The sequence below is a fragment of the Epinephelus lanceolatus genome, chromosome 20 (assembly GCF_041903045.1).
Source record: "Epinephelus lanceolatus isolate andai-2023 chromosome 20, ASM4190304v1, whole genome shotgun sequence".
Lineage (NCBI taxonomy): Eukaryota > Metazoa > Chordata > Actinopteri > Perciformes > Serranidae > Epinephelus > Epinephelus lanceolatus.
The window spans coordinates 33,529,508-33,551,820 of NC_135753.1; the positions used below are offsets into that span (position 1 = coordinate 33,529,508).

Consider the following 22,313-nt stretch of genomic DNA (forward strand, 5'->3'; position numbering starts at 1 on the left):
GATTACTCGTCTCAAAGAATAAAACTGAAAAGTGATAAAACACCAACACAACCACTGACATTATTCAAGGTCATTTGACTATTTTCAGATGCTCTGTCACTGGCTGGTGGCAAAAAGGGATTAGGGGGGAAAAAAAGAAAGTCAGCCAAACAAAATGTAAGGAAAAAGAGAAAACAATCTGACAAGCCTGCCTAATTGTGTGGACATGAGAACAGCTGTATTGACTTTGTCTCAGTTACAGCACACTAACCCCCAGAACTGGTGCAAATAGGCAAATTAAACAATCCTGTTTTCAGGAAAACAGATTGGCTGCAGCCGGGCGATATCTCTGGAAACATCATATGTTATAACAGTCCTTACCCAAGAGAGTTTCAATTGCATAACTCCAGACTGAGCTAAATATAGCCTATCTGCCATATACATATTTAAATACACCCTATATGAACACTGTATTATTGATGGGGTATGCATTATATAAGTAGGTATAATGCTTGTGACACTGTGAGGCATATTGAGAGGTAGAATGGGGAATGGGGTTTCCTAACAAACCTGGCAACTTGTGTGTGTAAGTTTGGGCATGCTCAAATGGGGCGCTCAGGTTTGCCCAAAAGCTGTTTTGATTAGAACTCCGAGGTCCCATGTGGCAGATTAAGACTCCAGCACACACTATCTCTCCTCCCCTGCCCAACACTTGATTGGAAAGAGGAGGAGGAGAGAGGGGAATGGAGATGAAGTGAGAGAAAGTTGCACACAAGAGAAAAGACAAAAGCAAAAGAGAGATTGCAGGAGGGACTGAGCGGCAGTGTTAGGCAGTTAAGATGCAACACAAAGTCCCCGTGCAAAACTCCTTGATGAGGTTTTTAATTTCACTAATCTGCTCCATCAAAGCACCATAACAATGCATGATTGTGTAATCTATCAATAAAGATTGAGGACAACCATAATGCACAAGGAGCACATCACTCGTCTCAAGGTACAGCGCACGCTATGTCTTACCCGCTGTCTGAGGTCAGCGACTCTCCCAAGGAGTGTGTGTCAATTTGGCTCCTGCTCTCGCCCTCCCGCCTGGACAAGCTCCTGTCCCTTGTTTCATTGTTGTTGTTGGGACAGCCGCTGCCATACGCTTGGGGCTGCCTGGCGGCGCCACCATTCCCATAGGGCATCCCAGGCCCTCTTTCATAGCCATTCACCGTCCGGGGACCGGGCCTGTTCTCCAGGATTTCATGGTGTTTGCTGTAGGACGGCGGTGAGGACGAGGGAGGCTGGCGGGACGAGGACGCGGGGGCTGGGGTAGGGGTGGAGGAGGAGGTGGTATGCTTGGGCAGTTTGTATCCATGAGAGATGAGGAGGTCCTCCACGCTGTACATGGTCGCATTTGTTTATGCTGGTGTGTTTTCTTTTTTTCCTCTCTCTGCCTTTTTTTTTTTTTTCTTGAGAGAGAGAGAGAGGAAGGTAGATCGGTTGTCAAGGCGTCTCTGCTTCTTCCCTACGTGCAGCGGCAGGATCACCGGCACAGCTGCGCAGCTGAGGCCATCACTGGGAAGAAAAAGAGAGAAGGGGACGATATGAGGAGACAAGAAGACAGACAGAGAAAAGAAGGTGACGCTAAACACATTATACCCGCTACCCGTGTCCAGTTTCTGTCATGGGTCCAAACCCATATGGACAGTTGAGAGGACGAAACAAAAAAAAAAGACCCCCGAACCCAAATTCTGAGCCACCACGACAAAACCGACATCACCCGCCTTCCCAGCAGTCTGTCCCTCCCTCCTCTCTTCTCCAGTCCTCCTAGCAACAACCCTCTTTCCATCTCACTCGGAGATCACGGCACCAAACCCGTCCACGTCCAGAAGTGAGGCGGACAGGGAGGTAAACAAACACCCTCAAAAGCAACCATAATTAGCATGATGATTAGCGGTGACGTGAGTTTGAGAAGACTGCTGGTGCTGCAGTGAAATGTCACTGTTTACAGTTGGCTCCCTGTAGACTTCCATACAGTGGCTGTAAGGTAGCTGCTAGCAGCCAACCGCTGCTCATGTTTTGCATCAATGAGGCTACTGGGGGATTGTGTTCCTCTCTGCTCACTTCCGCATCCTCTCTATCGACATCTTGTCTTCATCTCAAAGGTATTTGCTGGTTTGAGTCTTAAAGGAGGACATTTTTTCAGCTATGTGCCCTAAAATAATTTCCATCTTGCATAAGGGTTTTATTTCAAAACAGCTCCCTTCACTTCTGGATGTTAAAGAAAATTATAGAATTGAAATCAACATAAAAACTATAGAACATCAGAATCAAAAGGTGTAGAACAAATCATTCAACATGCTCCATGCCCTTTCTTATGGTGTGTAGAGCTCATATGATTAGCCAGTTAAATGATCGACAAAACAATTAATTCGTTTTCAGTTTTCTATGGCAAAAATGCCAAAATGTTGATGGTTTCTGCTCCTCAGTTTGAAATTTGTTCGTTTTTAGGGATAAGCGAGTACAGCATTATCTGTATCTGTGTCTGTATCTGTTCAACCAAGAAATTATCTGTATCTGTACTCGGCGTGGGCGGAGTTTATGCCAGAAGTGGGCGGGGTTTAAGTCAAAAGTGGGTTGGGTCTGATTGAAAGTTGTTATTCTAAGCCTGAAATTTACATGGATTAATCATAAGTTGCAATATTTATCACCTATGGGAAAAGTATTTACACAGCAGCCTCGGAATTGAGCTTTTTTATCACAAGACTTTGTAGAAAAGTACATCATCTGTACCGGATACTTGTTTCATCCATGTATTTGGCTCAACACTATTAGTTTTCCTAGTCCTCTATAATAGTCAGTTGAATAGTCTTTATTCGGGATCCTCATTAGTCATTACCCTGGTAACAACTACTCTTCCCGGGGTCCACACAAAACGCAAAAACAAGACAAGACATTAACTTATGACATCGTAGACAATTAACAACATAGACAAATTTAAATAAAACCCAAGCAAGAGACAGCAGTAGTTGTCTCCCATTTACAATGTCATCCCATCGGTAGATCACAAAAGCAAACCAATAGAGCCCATAACCACGGCTCATAGAACTATAAGTAACTGCATGAACTACACATGACTGCACAAAACATGGTTGTACACTGAGGCATCACCCAAGTGAGCGCCACAAATACAGGGATGGGGGATATGGAGAAAATCAAATGTCATGATATTGATGTTGCAGGTTGACTACTGGTGCTTTCACATAATATTCACACAAAGACATTTCTGATAAATAATAACACGTGATATAATGACTAAGTAGGTAAAGGCGGATAATAGAACAGCTTGAACAAAATTCAGAAAATTACATCAATTTACTGTAATGCAGCCTTTAAAACAGGAAAAGACAACACTTACAGACTAAGATATCTAAAATCTAAGAGGTCTTATATGACAATATAGATATAGTAATGATAAATTGTCCAGCCCTAGTGTATAATGGCATGATGGAAATGTTTTACTATTTTCTTTTCTTCTTTAGACGACAGAATTCCTCAGTTAATAAAAGAAATAATCCACAAACTATTAAATAATGAAAATAACAGATGGTTGCAACCCTATTTGTGTGTTTTCCTTCACAAGCACCAGTGCTGTAAGTGCTCTAATTAAGCTTGAAGATGTAATAGTTGTCGAGGGACACAGCAAAAACAACTGAGCGAGGGACACTGCAATAACACAGAGTAAACCCTAACAATCCACAAAGACTGTAAAAGGTACAATTAGAGGTGCAAATCACAAGTTTCATCATGATACAGTATTATTTCAATTCTTCGTACAACAACGTTTGCTGGTATCACAAAGTCTGCCACAATACGCTTTCCATTCAATTCAGAGGCCTGTGACTGATACAAGATGATGTCTATAAATATCCTTCTCGGCTGCTCGTCACTTGGCCATTGGCACTGTTGGTGACACAGTCATGCCATGGGAATTTCAAAATAAAGGCGTATTTTTACGATGATGACGTAGCAGTGTTTTCACTTTGCATTGACAATACTGGATTGTTGAATCTATATCGATCCAGATCGCTGTATCGCTACACCCCCAGGTAAAACAACATTCTTACTTTTGCTTTCTGCTCGAAAAATGTCAACAAGCATCAGGATCAAGGAATGATGAAGAACTGAATTGATAATACCCAGGGTGCATCTGCTCGTGATGTAACGCCCTTGATGAAGTCATGCTTGCTGCCTTGTCAACAGGACAGATGCTGCTGCGGCCCACTCATTCAATACTCTCCACTGGAGCAGACTGCCAACAACCTGGCTGTCCTTAATAAGAAATGGCATTCAGGAACAGCAGCGCGAGACTCGTTGCCAGAATCAAATGCTGTTCAGACAGTTTAAAAACCAATCACACTATGATCGTTTAATGACACAGCCAAATCGCTTGTTTTCGGTTCTGTAAAACAGACGGCCGACACAGCCTCACCAAAATGTATTCAGCTGCAAACAGATTAGCATTTGTTTTGCTTCTTAGCATTTGTTTAGCCACGACGGTCCCATAGAGATGACAAAATCCATCTATGAAAGGCCTCCTGACTCAGAGGGCAGCATCACTACCCCGCTCTATTTCCTCCTGCTCCCTCCCTCCCTCCTCCTTGTACCTGAACCCTAGGATAGCCTACTAGGTGATTAACAGGATCCAAGACCGTGAAATGCCGCTCTCTTTGTATGTCTGGCTCTCTAATACGATTATCTTTTTCATTTAAGGCTTTAAACCTGTTAGTTTTGGAGGATTGACTCTTGGCGCTTACCCAGTTAATACTTTTGTTGAGTTTAACTCTTTCTTCTAAGAGAAGCTAGTTCTGAGTTTGGTCGGGAGGCCTTTGTCAACAATGTTAAAAAATGGGTTTTGGTCTCTTTCATCCAGACGAGCATGCAGACCGCGGACATACAGTTCTTCATTGACTGTTATTTCATGAACTGTACTTGAACTTGAGCTGGGCAACAGGCCAATGACTATGTTCAGTAAGTCACAGTGTGTCTCTGAATACTGTAAATGGCGTAAAATGGAACCCAAGATGGTAATATTTGTGGTCATTTGATGGACGAGAATGTTTCTCTAAAATCCAAACTTTTTTTCTTCTGTGTTTTAAATTAAAAATCAACACCAGGACTCTATGCAACGCTCGAGACGCCCCAATCTATGAAAACAAATAAGAGACAAAAGTATTTTAACCTTCAAAACCTCTGAATACTTAACATTGAAATGTACACTTCACTGAATTCATAGCACCAAAATAGGGATGCGCAATTTTTTTTGCCAATATCCGATATATAATGACTTATTTGGCCAATAACTGATACTGATATCGATATATCCACTTTTTTCCCCACCTCATTTTAGCGATCATCATGTCTCTTCTGTTGTGGAATTACCATCATACTATGCATGCATGCTCTTATCGTGACAGCCCACCAGCAGATGGAGACATGAAATACAATACTTTTCAATGTATGTAATATTTATTGTGCAAAATTTTTTTAAAAAAAGCATGTTGGCGGATTCTGATTTCAATTTTAAGCCAATATCAGCCGATACCAACAGCATGCTGATATTATTATGCATCCCTACATTAAAATATTGAACTTTAAAAACTGTGCATTTGAATTCCTTTGTTCTAAATTCACCCCATTGAAATTAAAATATTAAATGTCTTCATTTGCAATTTCCAAAGCTGAATTTTGAGATTTGTTTATGCTCATGAATTCAGATCCAAGAATTCAAGTTTCAGAATTTTAGACTTTTGAAATTTGATTAGTTAAATTCAGATGCAAAAATTCCACTTAATTTTTTTTTTTTTAATAGCAACATCCATGATTCAAGAAAGCAGCTGGAAAACTGAAACCTAATGATGACTACCAGGGAGACCCGACAGTGCGCTAGTTAGTCTTCCCATTTGTGCTGTTTATGAACAATCTGATTGTACTGTACCTGCTGCTGTATTTGATGTTTTGCAACTTGATTTTTTAGATCTGACCAATCAAATTTGAGCAACCTGAATCTATTTTTTTCCTTGATTTCTGAAATTCTGGAACTTTGGGGCGGCAGTAGATCACTCCATATGGACTTGGATTGGAAACCAGAGGCTTGCCAGCTCAAGCCCCTGTCCAGACCAAACATGAAGCATGCACTGGTGGCTGGAGAGGTGCCAGCTTGACTCCTGGGCACTGCCGAGGTGCGTATATGTGTGTATGACAACAGAGTGAAAAAATTTCGCCTGGGGATTCATATAATACATTTTCAATTTTTGGGTCTGAAGTTGTGACATTGAAAAAAATACATTCAAATTCAGCTAACCATATTTATATTTCAAAAAGGTGTATTCAGAACAAATAAACTCAAATACATGGGTTTAAAAGTAAAATATTTCAATGCAATGAATTCAGTGTCAGTAAAAATGTAAATACTTATGTCTCTTATTTGCCTCCATACATATCAGACTCGCAGATTAGAGTCAGATTGCTATCATCATCCTTCCCTCCCTGTGGATGAGGCCTATCGCTCCAAGCAAGCAAAAGCTTAATTAAGTGAGCCGTAGGTCAAGGGCTATGTTCATAAATATGATAATTCACTTTTGTTATGATAGTTGCACATTAACCTATTTTGACTGCACATCCATATGCTGTCTAATCTCGCTAAACCCTTAATCTGGGGCAATTGCTCTTGGTGTCATCACTAAATGAGGATTATCTCCATCACCAGTAAAAGTGAGGATTTCCTCCTGTAAAGTGACCTGCCCGCATTCAGTCCCCCAACACTTCCCCACCCCCACTCCTTCCTTCCCATGACAGGCTCAGTTTAAATACTGCTAATGCTGTTACGCAATGGAATTACCCATTTTATATCAAATAAAACCTCGGATTCAAGCAACGGTACGCAACAATGGCCGGCTTTCATCCCCCTAAACACAACAACATTGTGTTTCGCCACAATGCCTTCTTATGTGAAAAAGATTGGCATTACAGGCGCTAGAATTTGGCAACTGGGGGAGAAAAAAAACAGGGCAGATCTGCTGTATTTTAATGACACAGCTCACTCAAAGAGGAAAATTAATGATACAGTTTATGGCTAACATGTGCTGCAAAGTAAGCTAAAAATAAAAAGAACCACATGAGAGCTGGCATTTCCCTGCAGACGACCCTCACACCAGCCTCCACATTTTCTCTAATCAGCCACTGTGCACTACTACTGTAACATCATTTACATTTACTACGCAGTTAAAGTTGTAAGAGCGCCGCTTTCGAGGTCAAGTGAACTTTTGCCAAGGCCAGGGCTTGTTTATTAAAAACAGATACAAGCATTTTTTAGCTGCGTAAAGGGGGGGCCTGTGCCCTTACTGGTGGCTACACCAGCAGCAGGCTGCAGGGGCATGACGGCTTGCAGGTTGACAGTTTGGTGTCAGCTCCTTATTCATGGCCCAACTGAGATGAGGGCATAGTGGGGAGGTGGGGTAGCAGAGGGAGAACATGGGTGGCAGACAATGCAGGACAGAGACCTAGATCAGGCCTCAGGGAGGACAGAAGTGCAGAGTTAGAGGGAGCTGCTAGATAGTCCAGTTTGCAGGCATGGGATACAGACTGTGTAAATAAACTCCAAAGACAGAGAGCAGCCACGACAGACTATTAAATATACTGTATAGGAAATAGAAAAAGAGAAGATGTTCTGCACTGTAGTCAAAATAAATTAACAGTGATTAATGCTGTCCTGAAGAAGACACTGAGATGTGTTAAAATAGCACATCCCTCTTAAAAGTAAAGAAATACAGACAAAAACAAATCTGGATCTAACAGGCTGCAGCATAAAAACACCACAACAAAAGAAATCTCATATGCCAGAGCCTGGAACCAAAAAGACGATTAGCCTGCTTCCTAAAATATTCCACAAGAGCCGCACCTCTCTACCACATTGTTCCCAGTCTCCTTGGATCTATAACAACTGACCCGAGTGGGTGTGTTCTTGGCTAGTCTCTGGCCTGCATCTGTTAGGACTGTGCACGCACAGGGATTTCTCAGGGATGACAGCCCATCACATTCAGCAAACAGCAACGGTCCGCAGATTGTTTATCTATGTGACATCACTGTGTCCAGCGGAGGGGCCGTCTCTCTTCCTGAGGAAGTGCGTAGTTGTGGGGACGGAGGAGAGCCGACAGTGTCGCAAATGTTTCCAATCAGGCTCTGTGTGAGCTCCTGTTTGTCCCGGGGAAAGAAGTTGGAGGCCTGTTTTTGGCTGCGGCCGGAGGAATAAACAGCCAAACAACCTCGGGCCATATTTTACCCACCCTGACCTCTAGAAAGCACAATGTTCTCCACTTCAGGTAGACTGTAACTCAGCAACATAAAAAGTGGGCATATTATCTGGGGAGCTATCTGCCCTCTGGACACTCGCCATCCATCAGAAAAATCCCACTGGGCTCAGGAGCCATGCAACTATAGTTTAGGGCGATTATGACCTATTGTGACAATGACAAATTAAACCTGCAAAATGACCATTTGTATATGAATTACTCATCATGTATCATGTTGCATTAGTTTTTTGCATGGCTCCATGGTGAACGAAGAATCCAAAAAAGGCAAACATTCTTCAGGAATTAAAGTAAACAGGGTCAGCAAAACAATATGGAAACATTCATTCACAAACTCTCAAACAACTCGTTCAGTATTATCCAAGTCTCAGTTATCAAGTCGTACGTTTATATACCACAATTCATATATAACCCACATCATCAGAAAGGCTGCAATCCTGCAACCAATGCGCTGACGGGAGTAAAACAGGAAGTAGCATAAAGACCGAAAGTCTGCATAAGGAGGTAGGTTGGGGTGGTTGGTGGGTCAAACAACACAGGACTTTCCCCAAGGAGCCCGATGTTTGGGACAGTGAGAAACCAAGCGAACTCTGACTTATTTTAGGGAAGAGTCACATGTTTCTTTTCCTAAACCTAACCTATGTGACTTTGTGTACGTAACATCAGCCATGAGGCGCTAACTGACCCCCAGACGCAGACTGGCCAATCATAACGTAGCATCGGGACGTCTCAGACCAGGGTCCGACACCAACGCAGCTGTGCTCCATTGACTCTAATGCAGTCGTTTCAGATTTCCTTCATTTTCAGGCTGGTTTTGTGGATTTGGAGCTAAATGTTGTGCCTGGGGCACGTCGTGTATTAATGATACTCGTTACCTGGAGAGGTTGGAAAAAGATATACGTTTCTTCCCTGTTCCAAAACCAAAATCAGACCCTGAAAAGTGTAGGGTTAGCTAGCTAGCTACTGAAGATATAGCCTACTGAATGTATACACATGCTGCTTTTGCTTTGTAATGATTATAACAGTGAAACAAAGACCGACCCTGCTGTACAGGAACCAGTGAAGGGAAGCAGGGAGACTTTGCTGAGATTCAACCAGCTGTGTGGCATCACAGTGTGCGCAGATGAACGTTGTTTGACTTCCCCTAGAGATCCGAAGCCAAACACTGTTCATGTGCACACACTGCGATGCCACACAGCTGGTTCAATATGAGCAAAGTTTCCCTTTATATTCATTGTCTTGTGTGGCGATCAGCAGTGATGTGGTGGTTCACTTTTACACTGTGATCTGTAGCCTATAGTTCGGCTTTAGCTTCTAACTAGCTTTGTCTTTTTAACCTGTTGTTGCTGCTGAGTCAGTTTGACATCCTGGATATATCCTTCAAACACAGACTGTAGACCCCTCTGTCTGCTTCTCTCTGGAATCACTCTTTCATTTCTCCAAAAATATGATCATATTTCTTCAGGGAGTGCAGTTAGTTACAGTGTGGGCTCCATTTTTACCTGACAGCTTGTTGGACCACCACAAAGGGGCGGGGCTTAGCAAAAGATCAGTTCTTTGTGTCTCATAAACGCGTTTACGTTCGCCTTTTTTGGATTCTTTGTTCACCAAGGAGACATGTTTGAAAAACCAACTTTTCTTAGTGAATTCAAGGTAACATGCTGTGAGTAATTCATATGCAAATGATTATTCTGCATGTGAAGTATTCTTTTAAGGATGATCTCTACAACAGGTTTGTAAACTAACCATTGAACATCTGTTTAAATGATGTGTAAAAACAAAAACACTTCACTAGCCATCACAAAGGAGAACTCATCACCACGTTGCAACCCATGTGCTTTCTGTAGCATCTACGCCCTCCTCATAGAGAGAGTAGAAACAGGCAGGGCCTGTGCATTGTGAGTCAATTAGCTCATGCGGAAAGGTTTAGCCAAAAAAACACCCACTCACATTATTTTGTTGAGCATATCCCATGGCAACAGTTGTTTTGCTTTTGTGAATGGCAGCTCACAGACAATAGCATGTGGGCTGCTAAGATATTCCCGCTGCATTGCTTCAGTCCAAAACTTATTACAGTCAGACTCACTGGCAGCGAAATCAAAGGCAGGATGGGACGGGGAGCGTGTGTGTGTGTGTGTGTGTGTGTGTTGGGGGGTGTTTTTATTCCACCATATTCCAACACATCACAGTCTGAAACAGTACGGTCTGGTTCTGATTCATTTCAGACAGCCAAAAAGTAGTCCAGCCAAACATTTGTCTGCTGCAGTATCAGTGTTTCAATCCAAAGAAAATTTTCAATAATAACTGGCTCACGCACAAGACCAGTATAGCTAATAGCTCATTAATGCACAAGGCAAAGCCGTGCACCAGCAAGACACTGACGATGTGAGGGTTATTATATCAATGGACTCATTTTGCCATTGTATCGCAGGCTTAGCTCAGTTCAGCTGAGATGCAGCGCTTTGACGTCATGAGATTTCCTTCAACCGAATGCGTCCAACACTCACGTGCAGGGAGATTCAGGGCTATGCATTTGATCCAAAACACCACAGCTCATGCCAACAGCTGAAAATTATCATTTCATATGAGGATCAAAAACAAAACATAAAGGAGAGGTTATTAGGCACGCTAATCCACCGAGGCACTGTTCTGCGGCACAGTGGGCTTCACCTGCACTGAACTATTCCCAACCCATGCTGTTTCTGAGCATGCCAAACTGGCTTCATGGTAATTAGTGTCTGTCAAGGTCCAGGGCTCGCTAGAGATGACAGTGGCATGGTTTATCAGCCAGAAACACAGTGATCAAAGAGTTAGCACGCTCTGGCTTCCTGCTAATCAGATGGACTCTGCATGCTTCTTGCACAGTATTATAGCAGGAAAGGTAATAAACAACCCAACATAAATACATTTCACCGATGCAAGAGACTGTGCCTTGTCAAGACATCTTAGGCGCATGAGGAGTGTGATGTTTAAAGACAGCTGACAGGACGTGGCAACAGCAGAATTATGGTGACAGATGACTGTGATGCAGATTACAGGTGGGATGAAAAGGCTCTCCCCCGCAATGTAAGTAACGTGTTGTCATGATGGATGGCCTGGTGGATGTAGAAAAGTGCGATGTAAACACATGAAAATGAATGCTCAGGGTTATCTCAAGGGCTTCATCACCGCACCGGCACAGAAGTGACACACAGAAATCACAAAGCAGGCATCTGCCAAACGTACAAACATCAAGCGGCCAGCATCCAGCTCGGAACATAATAGTATATACACTGGCGTGCCTGCCGTTACATTGCCTCACATTCACTGGCCTGCGTTCTCACTCTGAGAGGCACGCTGGCAGATGTCAGTAGCTTTCACACATTTCTGGCTGGCTTCATCCACCATCCTCCTTCCTCCTGCCTGCGTCACCTCTGCTCTGACATCACATGTGACATCAGGCAGGACCTCCGAGGGGATCCCTGTAGCCGGGCAGATGACTTTCAAAGGCTTTGGCTGTAGCTACCCAATGGCAGAGAAACTCATTTTCTTGATGGCCTAGAAATAAAAACTGAAGACAAACAGAGAGTGAAGGAGTCTGTCAGAGCTGCTAAAGCAACTACTGCACGCACACGCACGATTACTGGAAAGGGAAAGTGTACCCGTGGGTTAACCAGACTGCCTGCAACACGAGGAAACTAACCCAGCCCACACTTATCGCTGGCTGTTTGGACCACTCCTGAAAGTTGAACTGGTATGACTCATTTCATAGCCGTGGAGGGCCCCTCCAGTTTCGCTGACCAACCCTTTCCTCCGCTGCTGGAAGGAATTAATGAGCTGCTTCCCTTCTTAATACACTCCCCGTCCCACCATACCTCACCCCCCTCAGGGCATCTAGCAGGGCCTTGTGTTCACACACCATCCCAGTCTCAAGGATGTGTGAAAGACCCACCACATAACACACATGCGCCTACGCACACACACTTAAAATTTCTCTTATTCTCCCTCTGTTAAAATGCACATTAGCCGGCGCTGGTCTGTGTTTTGCAGTGTTTTTGTCTTTTCAAGTCATCAGCTGCTGTTATCTACAAATCCTGCGCACCGTCAGGAAAATGCTTCTTTACTGACATTTACTAACAGCTTTTGATGTAAGCTCACTGAGCTATGAAAGGTCTTGGCAAGAAGGAACAGATCACTCCGGGGCAATGTTAATAGTACTCCATAAATACTATAAGCAACACGACCTAAAATAATCAGACCTCAGGCTGTGACAGACCGGCCCAGATAAGAAGTTGGGATAAAATAGGAAAAGTACACGAACACATAGATGATGGCATAATGTTGAACTTGAACAGGTCAGGTGAAATCTTGGCTTTGACAATCTGGCCTCTAGAGGTCCCTAAGTGACAGTAACAATTTATGTGCAAGACCTTCTAAAATTAAAGCCATTAAGCAATTGTGAACACTGTGACATAATTTGGGGTGTGAGTTAAGAGCAGAGCAGTGTTTTATCCATCCAGTCTTGTAGGCTATTAAATATAACTACGCTGTAAAAACCTTTTAAGCCCAGCGTTCAATATTAAAACGTAAATCAAAGGCGCATAACATTATTTACCCATTTGTGCCAACTGACAGCAGGATGGCTGCTCTGACAGCAGATGCATGCGAGGTTGTGAGGCGGTGCGTGCAGGAGGCTGCATGGGGGAAGGAGAAGAGAGGTCAAGCAGCAGCCATCACCATCATGCAAACAGCAGGTGTGACAAAGTGACAACATGCAAACATCAAAGCAGCCTAAACTTGGCATACCATTTGCCAAGGGCTATCCGCAGCTCATTTCCATCGCCATTTGGTGCTCCTGAGCACCCGAGCAGAACCGAGAGCTACACGGTGCCGGACCCGAGTGTTGTCATCATGTCGTTACGAAATGATTGACAGGCTTGGCATGACGCTAGCCTCCGCTGGTTCTGGTGCAGGTTGCAGCCGTAGCATACTAGCCTAGCCCTGATGCGCGCAGTTCACGGATGCATTTAGGATACCACGCCAAATTCAATTAAAACATCTGTCTGTTTAAGATTTCTTTAGAGTAAGGAATAAATGCCTACCTGTTTGACAACACTTAAGACCTTAGACAGATCAGTGGAGGTCCTTGTTAAATTCGGCCCATACATGACCCATTATTCAGACTGTATTACAACAGCAGCTCTGTTTTATAACTCCAGCTGCTCAGTGTCGCCCATCACAGCACACTGTGGGAGGAATCCCACTGAGAACATTTAAAGCACAGCAATTCTACAAGTTAAAAATGTATACACAAGTAAAGCTGTTTGGAGTAACAGTGAATGCATGCCGAATACAAGCCATGGTGGCATTATTTCACTTAAGTCCCTAATTAGTGTTCTTCTGCATATACATTTCTGCTGGGATGCGAGGATATTATAAAACTGCGTAATTTGTACGGACTTTGGCCCAGAGGAGAGAGGACGGCTCTGAGCGGAGCTAGCGCTAGCCTGGCTAGCTCCATCAGCAATCTTTAACCTTCAGCTGATCGGAGCGCGTCCGCACATAGTGCCAGTCGCCCCCGCACACGCTTCAAGTTAAAAAATAAACAGCGCCATCCTCTCAGTCGTTCACCTTCTATTGTCGCCGCCTGAAAGTGCCACAGTCTGGTCCTAAATCCCTCTAATCCCCGGCACAGGAGGCAGGGACAGCCGGACAGGAGAGCGCCGAGGTAGCTGGCTGGGCTGCAAGTTGAGGGACCGCTGGAAATGTTGAACGCAGCGCAGATGCGACTCTCAACCTCTGTGTAGTCCTCACAGCTGCGGATCGCCTCCTCTGGCCACCGCACGGGACGGGAAATATGAAGAAAACCACCCCCAGCCAAAGCCTGTGTTTAAAGACAGTGCGTCGCTCGACCTGGAGCCAGTCTTACCTGTGAAATGCGTCGTTGCGTTGCCGCCTAGTCCCCAGCGCTCATCCCCGCCGCTGCTCTGGACGGACTGAGCTGGGATCTGCTGAGGGAACAGCCCCTCTACACCACAGCAGCGCAGCACTGAGGAAACATCCCTCTTCTCCAGCGGGGAGGCAGCTGGATGCTGCTCAGCGATAAGGTCACTTCACTCTCAGTGTTTCGAGACAAAGTAATCAAACTCATGCAGTCTGTCTGTCTGTCCATCAGGGATTCAATTATTATATAATCTACATTCTGTAATCACTGTGGCTGCAATCAGGATGATTGATGTCCACTTATGACGGTTGATCACTTGCAAATAGTCTAATAATGTGTGTATGATGACCATCACCTCCACACTTCTCCAGTTATATGTCTTGGGTCTTGGACTGTGTGTGTGTGGCATATACACAGGCAGGGGCGTAGCACCACACTCTGGGCCCTGTGCAGAAGTAATCTCTTGCAAAATAAACACACGTCAGTACAACAATGCAAATGGATTTTTTTCCTCCAACAACTAAAGCACGTGGTCAGGTTTAGGAAAAATAACAGAGTTTAACAATCTAACAGGACGCAAAGTAAACACTCCTCCCCCAGGTGAAAGTCTCAGACTTTCATCGCCTTAACTTTCATTCTTGACCCGCCACATGAGCACCATTAAACTATAAAGGCAACCAGCTGTGTATCACACCAACGTTAAAGGATGGCTTTTATCGTCAGTGTCTGACACTGCAAGTCACCTCCCAAGCACCAGATTTCAACAACGTCAAAGTGAGACCGGGCTTTTTATACATGTCTTTTGAAAATTTCTTTATCGAAGTCAGTTTGCTTTCTTTCATTTCTTCTTTCTGTTTTGGAACCCCAACTTCCCTGTCTGAACATTTATTCATTACATTGATTTTTTTCCAGGTTTTTCAAGGGCCCCCCCTCTCTACTGGGGCCCTGGGTAATCAGTCCCACTTCCCCCCCACTTGACATCCCTGTGCAAATAAAATAAAATATAAGTATTTTAACACTTTGATGTATCATTCAGCCCTCCCAAATGGACTCTTTTTTCTGTTAACGTATGCAGAGCTTCAACAGGTGGTCAAGTATTAAGCAGGTAATCTTTAATAACTGGCAGAAAATTAATCAACAACTGCCATTTTGATTAGGCTAATATTTAAGGCAATTTCAAGCAAAAAATTACAAAAATCTGCTACAATTTGCTTCACAGGGTTTATGCTGCAGAACATTATTCAGTATTCATTATTTGTGTATGACCGCAGGTGTATTGGGGAGGACGCAGGGGACAGGCCCCTCAATATTTTGAACATGTGCATTTGTCCCCCCCAAGCACACAGGCAAGGTGATTTAAACTGATGAATACACAAAAGAAAATGCTTAAAAATCCTTTAAACGCTTTACAACACTGCTCTTTGCAGAGAAACTTGTAATGTTGGTGGTCGATGTGGAAACATAAATGGCTCTGTCTAAAGCCAGTGTTTGGTTTGTTGGTTCTGTACTGTAGCAACATGGCAGTGCAGCATGATGTTTTCCATAGACGATGACCCTCATTCTAAGGGTGCTTTCACACCTGCCCTGTTTGGTTCAGTTCAGTCGAACTCAAGTTCTTTTGCCCCCTCAGTGCGGTTCGTTTGTGCAGGTGTGAACACACCAAAACAACCGGACCGAGACCTTCTTGAAGAGGTGGTCTCAGTCCGGTTCCAAAGGAACTCTGGTGCGGTTGGTTTGTGGTGAGAAGGTGTTCCGACCTGGATGTGAAGCAACTGCAGTCACATGACACATTGTTTGGCTTAAACATGAGCATGTTACAGTCCTGGAGGATTATTAATGTGCACCTCCTCCTGTACTGCCTTAATATGCACATTCAGCACATCCAATGCATCAAAACATTGTTTTCTAGTTGGAGCCGCGCCTCGTTTTCAAACTGTATGGTTTGACTAAAATGAACAATGACAGCAATATAGTCCACGATGAGCAGCGCTAAAATCAACCTGCGTAGTTGTCCCTCCATTGTGACATTAGAAAGTGTCACATTTATCTGTGTACTCTGTAGTCCATTTCTGCCAGTATACCCTCTACATCCTGCACGCTGCGCTCTTTAATTGATGCAGAAAAGGTTCAAATTGGTGAATAAATATTCAACAAAATGCAGGAAAAATTCTTGGCGGAGGACCTTCAAACCCGCCTGTTTCATGTGTGTCCCCCTCAGTGTTGAAAACAAAACCCACGCCCTTATTTACGACGTCCTTACTATTCACAGCAGTTAATCAAACTTTGGTCCACTTTTTGTTCTGGTGTTCCTGTAAGGGTTTGCCAAAACCTGCTTTACACCCGCCTGGCTGCAGGCCATCAGAGCTGAAAGCTGCACTCCCTTTCCACCTCTTAAAAAGAACAGAGGACCCTAAAACCTCCATAATATTGACACAGATGTTGCATACAACTGAATTCCCCTGGAACTAAGAGAGGCCGGTGAGCTTCTGTCGGCCCAGGCTCGTGTATTCCCACAGTGGGAATCATTTGAGCGGACTGCCTCGTATCTGACCACTGAAATACATCTTTGCCTGATCACAGTTGTTAAGGTGTTCCCTTGGCAATAGCTGCAACAATAATGATCATGTTTACATTAAGTCAGCTTAACTTTGAATTACCTACTTGATGGTTATCTGCCTTCCTGTGGAGCTAGCTATTGTTCCAGTTGTTGACGTTACATATCCTGGGGCCACTAGTTTATGGAGAAAAACATCCATAATGACTTAATAGAGCCAAAGAGGCGGTGGTGTTTGAGTTCCCTGTGCTGCTTGTACACAGTTTGCCCATAGAATGAATTGGAGGTTATGACCTTGGACAACATGACATGTTAAAAGTGAGAGAATAACAGGAGTGATGTGAGATACTGTAACTGCCGTGGTACAGTAGTTTGGGAAAGGCATATCATTTGATTTGGCCTGTGACTTACTGGCATCTGCTGAGTATCACTGAAGGTCAACCCCTCTGTTGCTCCCTGTGTTCAGCAGAGTGCACGCTGCCTGTACCGCCCTGCACCCAACAGTCTGGCCGCGTCTGTTTCCAATTGTGCCGTACATATGCAGCTCATATGCAATGCACTGAAATGTGGTGCAGAGACGCTGATGTCACTGCTCCGTTTGCCAGTTGTGGTTTGGAGTCTGAGCGTTTGCCTGCTGTGGGCTGCTGAAGTTGCCGCTCCCCAGTTCCCCAGAACTGTGGTCTAACATCTTGACTCTGTAGGTGTGGGGGGGTTAATATGTGTATCTCTCTGCTCCTCTAACCAGAGAGCAATATCAACCTGGGAGAACTCTGACATGGACTCATGAATCTTAAAGAGACAGTTCATCCCAAAAATCAAAAACACATATCTTTCCTCTTACCTGTAGAGCTATTTATAAATCTACATTGTTTTGGTGTGAGATGCAGAGTATTGGAGATATCAGCCGTACAGATGTCTGCCTTCTCTCTAATATAATGGAACTAGATGGCACTTAGCTTGTGGTGCCCAAAGTGCCACAAACTACATCTGAAAAATGCAACAGCAACATCTCTTTCTGTAGATGCATGCTTCCTTCTGCATGGTGATACAGTTGGCAGGTGTCAACGACATTTGAAGAAATATGCATATGTTCTTTCTTCCTGAAAGTTGGATGCCTGTTTCCCATTGAATATGAGGCTACAGCCACGAGACAGTTAGCATAGCTTAGCATAAAGACTGGAAACACTTAGCATGGTGGGTTCAGAGGGTGAAATATCCCACCTACAAGCACCTTTTAAGTTCGTCACTGCATGTGTACAAGAAATAGTCCAGCACACAACCTGCCATAAAACCACAACTTGTCATAAACAAACAAAAGCCCCTTTCCCACTGCACAAAAACATGCTAACACTGGCTTACATTTGGCTTTTTAATGCAATGGAAAAGGTTTTGATAGGCAATCACACTTGGGTCAAATGACTCTGCAGCAGTCACAGGTATTTATCAGCTCTGGTACAGATCAGCATTGACACTAAAGTGAATGCGCTAATTTTAGCTCCTTTACCGGCAAGATGCAACGACAGACTGTCACAAAATGACCGTCGGTCTTCACCCAAGCAGCACTCAAACATCGTTCAAATTTCGTCTGCACTGAGTTTGAAAGACTGAATAAGTAAGAGATTTTTAGGAAGAAGTAACCACTGTAAAGTTTTCACTGACCTGTTTTGCGCCCTGTCCTTGACATCAAACGTGACACACCAAAAATATAAAAACACACACAGAAAGGCATGCTCATCTGCTACAGAGCCGTGCACACAGCTCTAATCTACTGGCAATGGAAAGGGAGTCTGTAGAGGGTTTACCGGTGCTTAAAAAAATGCACATGAGCTAATTTTGGTGTAAAAGGAACCCAGTCTCACTCCGAAGTCGTTAAAATGACTCGCTGCGTCTAACACTGACAAAAATCGCCGTCCTTTAACAATGGCATGATACGCGGCCGGTCACCGTTATAGTTTAACGGCACTCAGCGGCATCAGGGGAAAACACAGAAAGGCAAGAACTAAAGTTAAGGTGGTAAGAGTTCGAGTGGGGTGGGCGAGAGGGGTTGTGGATGGGTCTAACAAACACCGACTTTCATCTGGGGTAGCGTTGTTTGCATCCTGTAACATTGTAACGCCAAACCCTGTAATTTTTTCCTAAATATAACCATGTGCGTTAGTTGTTGAAGGAAAAATAAAACTTCTTTTGCACTGATGTACTGACATAGTGCTTTTATTTTGAAAGAGAGTGTATGTAAACGTTAAATTTCCTGTGAAAATGGAAGTGTATTTTGAAAGAAGGCAATGCATGTAACAGGCAGAACTTGACACAGCGTTCCAGAACGTCAGCAGACAACGTACCCTGGGTACCTTTTACGTCGTATCTGGACACATAAAGTCCATGACCAACAGTCAATATGTGACAAGGTCTGAGTAATAACATGTTGGGAAAATGGGTATAAGTGAGCTTTAGGCCTCATTTACACTGTAAACGATGCGTTCGCGTAGTACTTGCGAAGCAGTCCACAAGCGTCGCAGCAGCACACATGTATCCACACCAAAACCTAACAGACGCGTCACGCAGCGGCCACTGCTGTCCCGTCAAAATACAAACCACACCCGAACTGACAGTGGCGGTAGTGCACCGTGTTTGTAAATCTCCAATAAACTTCAAAGAAGAAGAAGTGAGTTTGAACCCAAAGCCCAGGGTGGACAGGTTCATGCACCAGTTATTATTCCAACACTTGGAGAATTAATATTAAGCACCACAAATGGGTAAGTACATGAAACATGTGCCTGTCAGGTCTCGCATCTACGGTGGCCGAGAGAGGTCACACCACACACAAACTCACGTTTTTTGTTGAATACCGCGACCAATCGCTTGCGACTCGCGCAAAAACTCAGCCTCTCTTCTATTTTCAAGCTTGCTCGCGAAAGCAGCGCGACTCGAGCAGCGCGTAGAACGGATGCGGTGTGAATGCTCTAACCTGTTAACATGCTCGCCCAAAATGAAAACGTGAGTAAACCGCGACTGTTCGCGAGCGCTACATGAATGCATCACTTGCGGTGTAAATGAGGCCTTAGAGGTGCTGGTAGGTGGTAGATTTTGTCACTTTCAGACATGTTAGCAGTTTTTATGCTAAGCTAAGGAACAGATATGAGAATAATATTAATCTTGTCATCCAACTCCTTGCACCAAAGCAAGTATGTCCAAAAAAGTATTCTTTAATAAATGAATACGATGTATACAGATTAGTGACTTGTCTTGTCTAAAACACGACCATAACCAGGATTTTGGAGATATTTAGATCATTCGCCACTCATTATAAAGTAAAATACTCAGGTCATTTAGATCGTTCCTGTATTGCTATGACAGTATGTTTTTCTATCTATTTTATTTACCCACCTATTTTGACACTTTAATATCCTGCTCCATACAGCCAGGAATGAAATGGGAAATATGGAGAATGTATTTCACTTTGTAGGTCTAATACTAAGCAGTCACATTTAAAGATATTGAGTCTAAAAATACAGGAAGGAGTCTGCTAAAATTCCCAAATTACAGGAAAAATAGGAAATAGAAGGCATTAAGTGAGCGCCCTCAGCTGTAACTACAGCCCTGTCTGAAGAGACCGCATGTCCCTATCATTAAGTCCAATCAGTGTACATGGTGTATTGTAGGAGTTACCTCTGCTGAGGTGAGGCTCACATCAAAGGCGTCTGTGGAGAGAGGCTTGCTACAGTAGCTTTAAATAGATCAGCAGGTAATGGGCTTTGGAAGGCTGTAATTGTAGCAGTCCTAATGTAGCGAGTGTGGCCACCTTTTAAAGCTTGGCATGGGCCAGACAGATTACCATCAGGGGGCTACGGTGCCACCTGGCAAACATGAGCCTCTCTGTGATCGGTCTAATTTACGGCCACCGTGCATCCAGGAGCTGGCTCACAGCCTCTTGTCTCAGCATTTGTCTTTAGTTCTCTTCTGACAAATAACTGGCGATGATTTAACCTTTCTTCTTGGCAACAAAAAAGAAAACTTGCCAGGCCATTTTTAAAAGATGCAGGGGTTGTGAAACCATTTCCAGACGGATTTTATTTAACATCACCTTTATGGCTCGCTCTCAAAGGGAATGCCAAAGAATGATTTTATGCTGCTTCTACTCTATCTCGCCGATTTCAGAACTTAAATGCTTTTTCATACAGAAAGAATGTGCTAAACTTGGCTCGGCTATAATAACTGCGCATTTGTGGGCCTCGTGGACCAAAATTGTCCATTTCCCATCAGAATCCATCTGCAGACCTATAATTAGGATTATTTTAGGAACACCAGAGTATCCAGTGGTCACTGCATCCTCTGAATCTATCTCGCAGAGCCACAGGAGCTGCCCTGAACCCAAACAATTGCACCACAGTGTAACATAAACACAAATCTGATTCTGTGTTACATTCCTCAATCCATCACCACGGCTCCGATGAAATTGTGAATCAACAGCAGGAAACCATTGTCAACATTTGGGGTATTGTTGGGCTGTGATTACAAACATGTGCTCCTTGTTTGCTGCTCAGAAACACTGTTGTCTGTCTGCAACAAAATGTCTGGACACAAAACTCATTTGACAACAAAATGTGTTATTCAGCCATCACATGCTACGACATGATTGCTTTTCAAATACACTGAGAAAGAGTGAGCTCACGACATCATATCCCAACACTGGTTATCTAATCTACTCAGTGTCTTCCTCTGGAGCGCTTTTATTTTCCTGGGCTGTGATCCCACAGCAACTGGTCAGCAACTAGCTGAAACAGCAGAGAGAAATTTGGGAACACGATGATACTCAGCCACGATCAAGCTAGCTCTACACCAACTGAGCAAATCCCTAAACAGCTGGGTTTTGACGGAGTGAAGTGCCTACCGTAACTCAGGACAGATGTGGAGAGGGCCGGACTGTATGAGGTCTGAGCCTCCCTAGCGGTATCACACCACCCACAGGCATCTGCTCAGGAGATCTGAGAGACCGACCGGGGATTTTCTTTGTGTTTTGGTCCGGCCGTGGATTGCGGTTATTGTTGTAAGGTAAGAGATCTGTGGGGAAGAGGGCACGCGGGCCACTCTCAACACATGAGGATCATGTAAAGCCCCCTCACCTCTGAACCCATGGTGTGAACAGCTGCCTCATGTTGATGCAGAGATTCGCTTTGATCCACCTTGATCCAGATTCATGCAGACAACTGTGCTCATATTGTGTCAGAGAGTAGTTTTTGGAAAGTGCAAGATGTTCATCTACCTGTTTCATGATCTGCCTTTACATGAAAATACTCTCCCACCAGGGGCGGATTAACCCTTGAGTGGGCCAAGGGCAACAAGTGAGCTGTGGGCCCCCACCCCCCCCCGTTTCTCAACTCACTATGTACAATTAATCAAATGCATTGTTTTATGAATATACACCACATAAGCCTATTAAATTAAAACCTAATTTTAAGGTTTTCTAAGAGTTTAAAAGATTCTGACCTACAAAACAGGGAGGTACAAC

General features: G+C 43.9%; 1 protein-coding gene across 4 annotated transcripts in view; it reads right to left on the reverse strand.

The window, feature by feature from the left end:
- Nucleotides 1-22,313, reverse strand: part of jcada (junctional cadherin 5 associated a) — a 44,172-nt gene that overhangs the window by 11,718 nt on the left and 10,141 nt on the right. Inside the window, exons 1-3 of one of the 4 annotated variants that reach the window (XM_033638924.2) lie at nucleotides 14,239-14,600; nucleotides 12,925-13,003; nucleotides 997-1,536 (exon numbers count right to left, since the gene is read on the reverse strand). In XM_033638924.2, the coding sequence (XP_033494815.2) occupies nucleotides 997-1,367 (371 nt within the window). In that variant the 5' untranslated portion in view covers nucleotides 1,368-1,536; nucleotides 12,925-13,003; nucleotides 14,239-14,600. Of the gene's footprint in view, nucleotides 1-996; nucleotides 1,537-12,924; nucleotides 13,004-13,940; nucleotides 14,211-14,238; nucleotides 14,601-22,313 lie in introns of those variants that run through there. The other 3 variants (XM_033638923.2, XM_033638925.2, XM_033638926.2) reach the window with 3 other exon arrangements.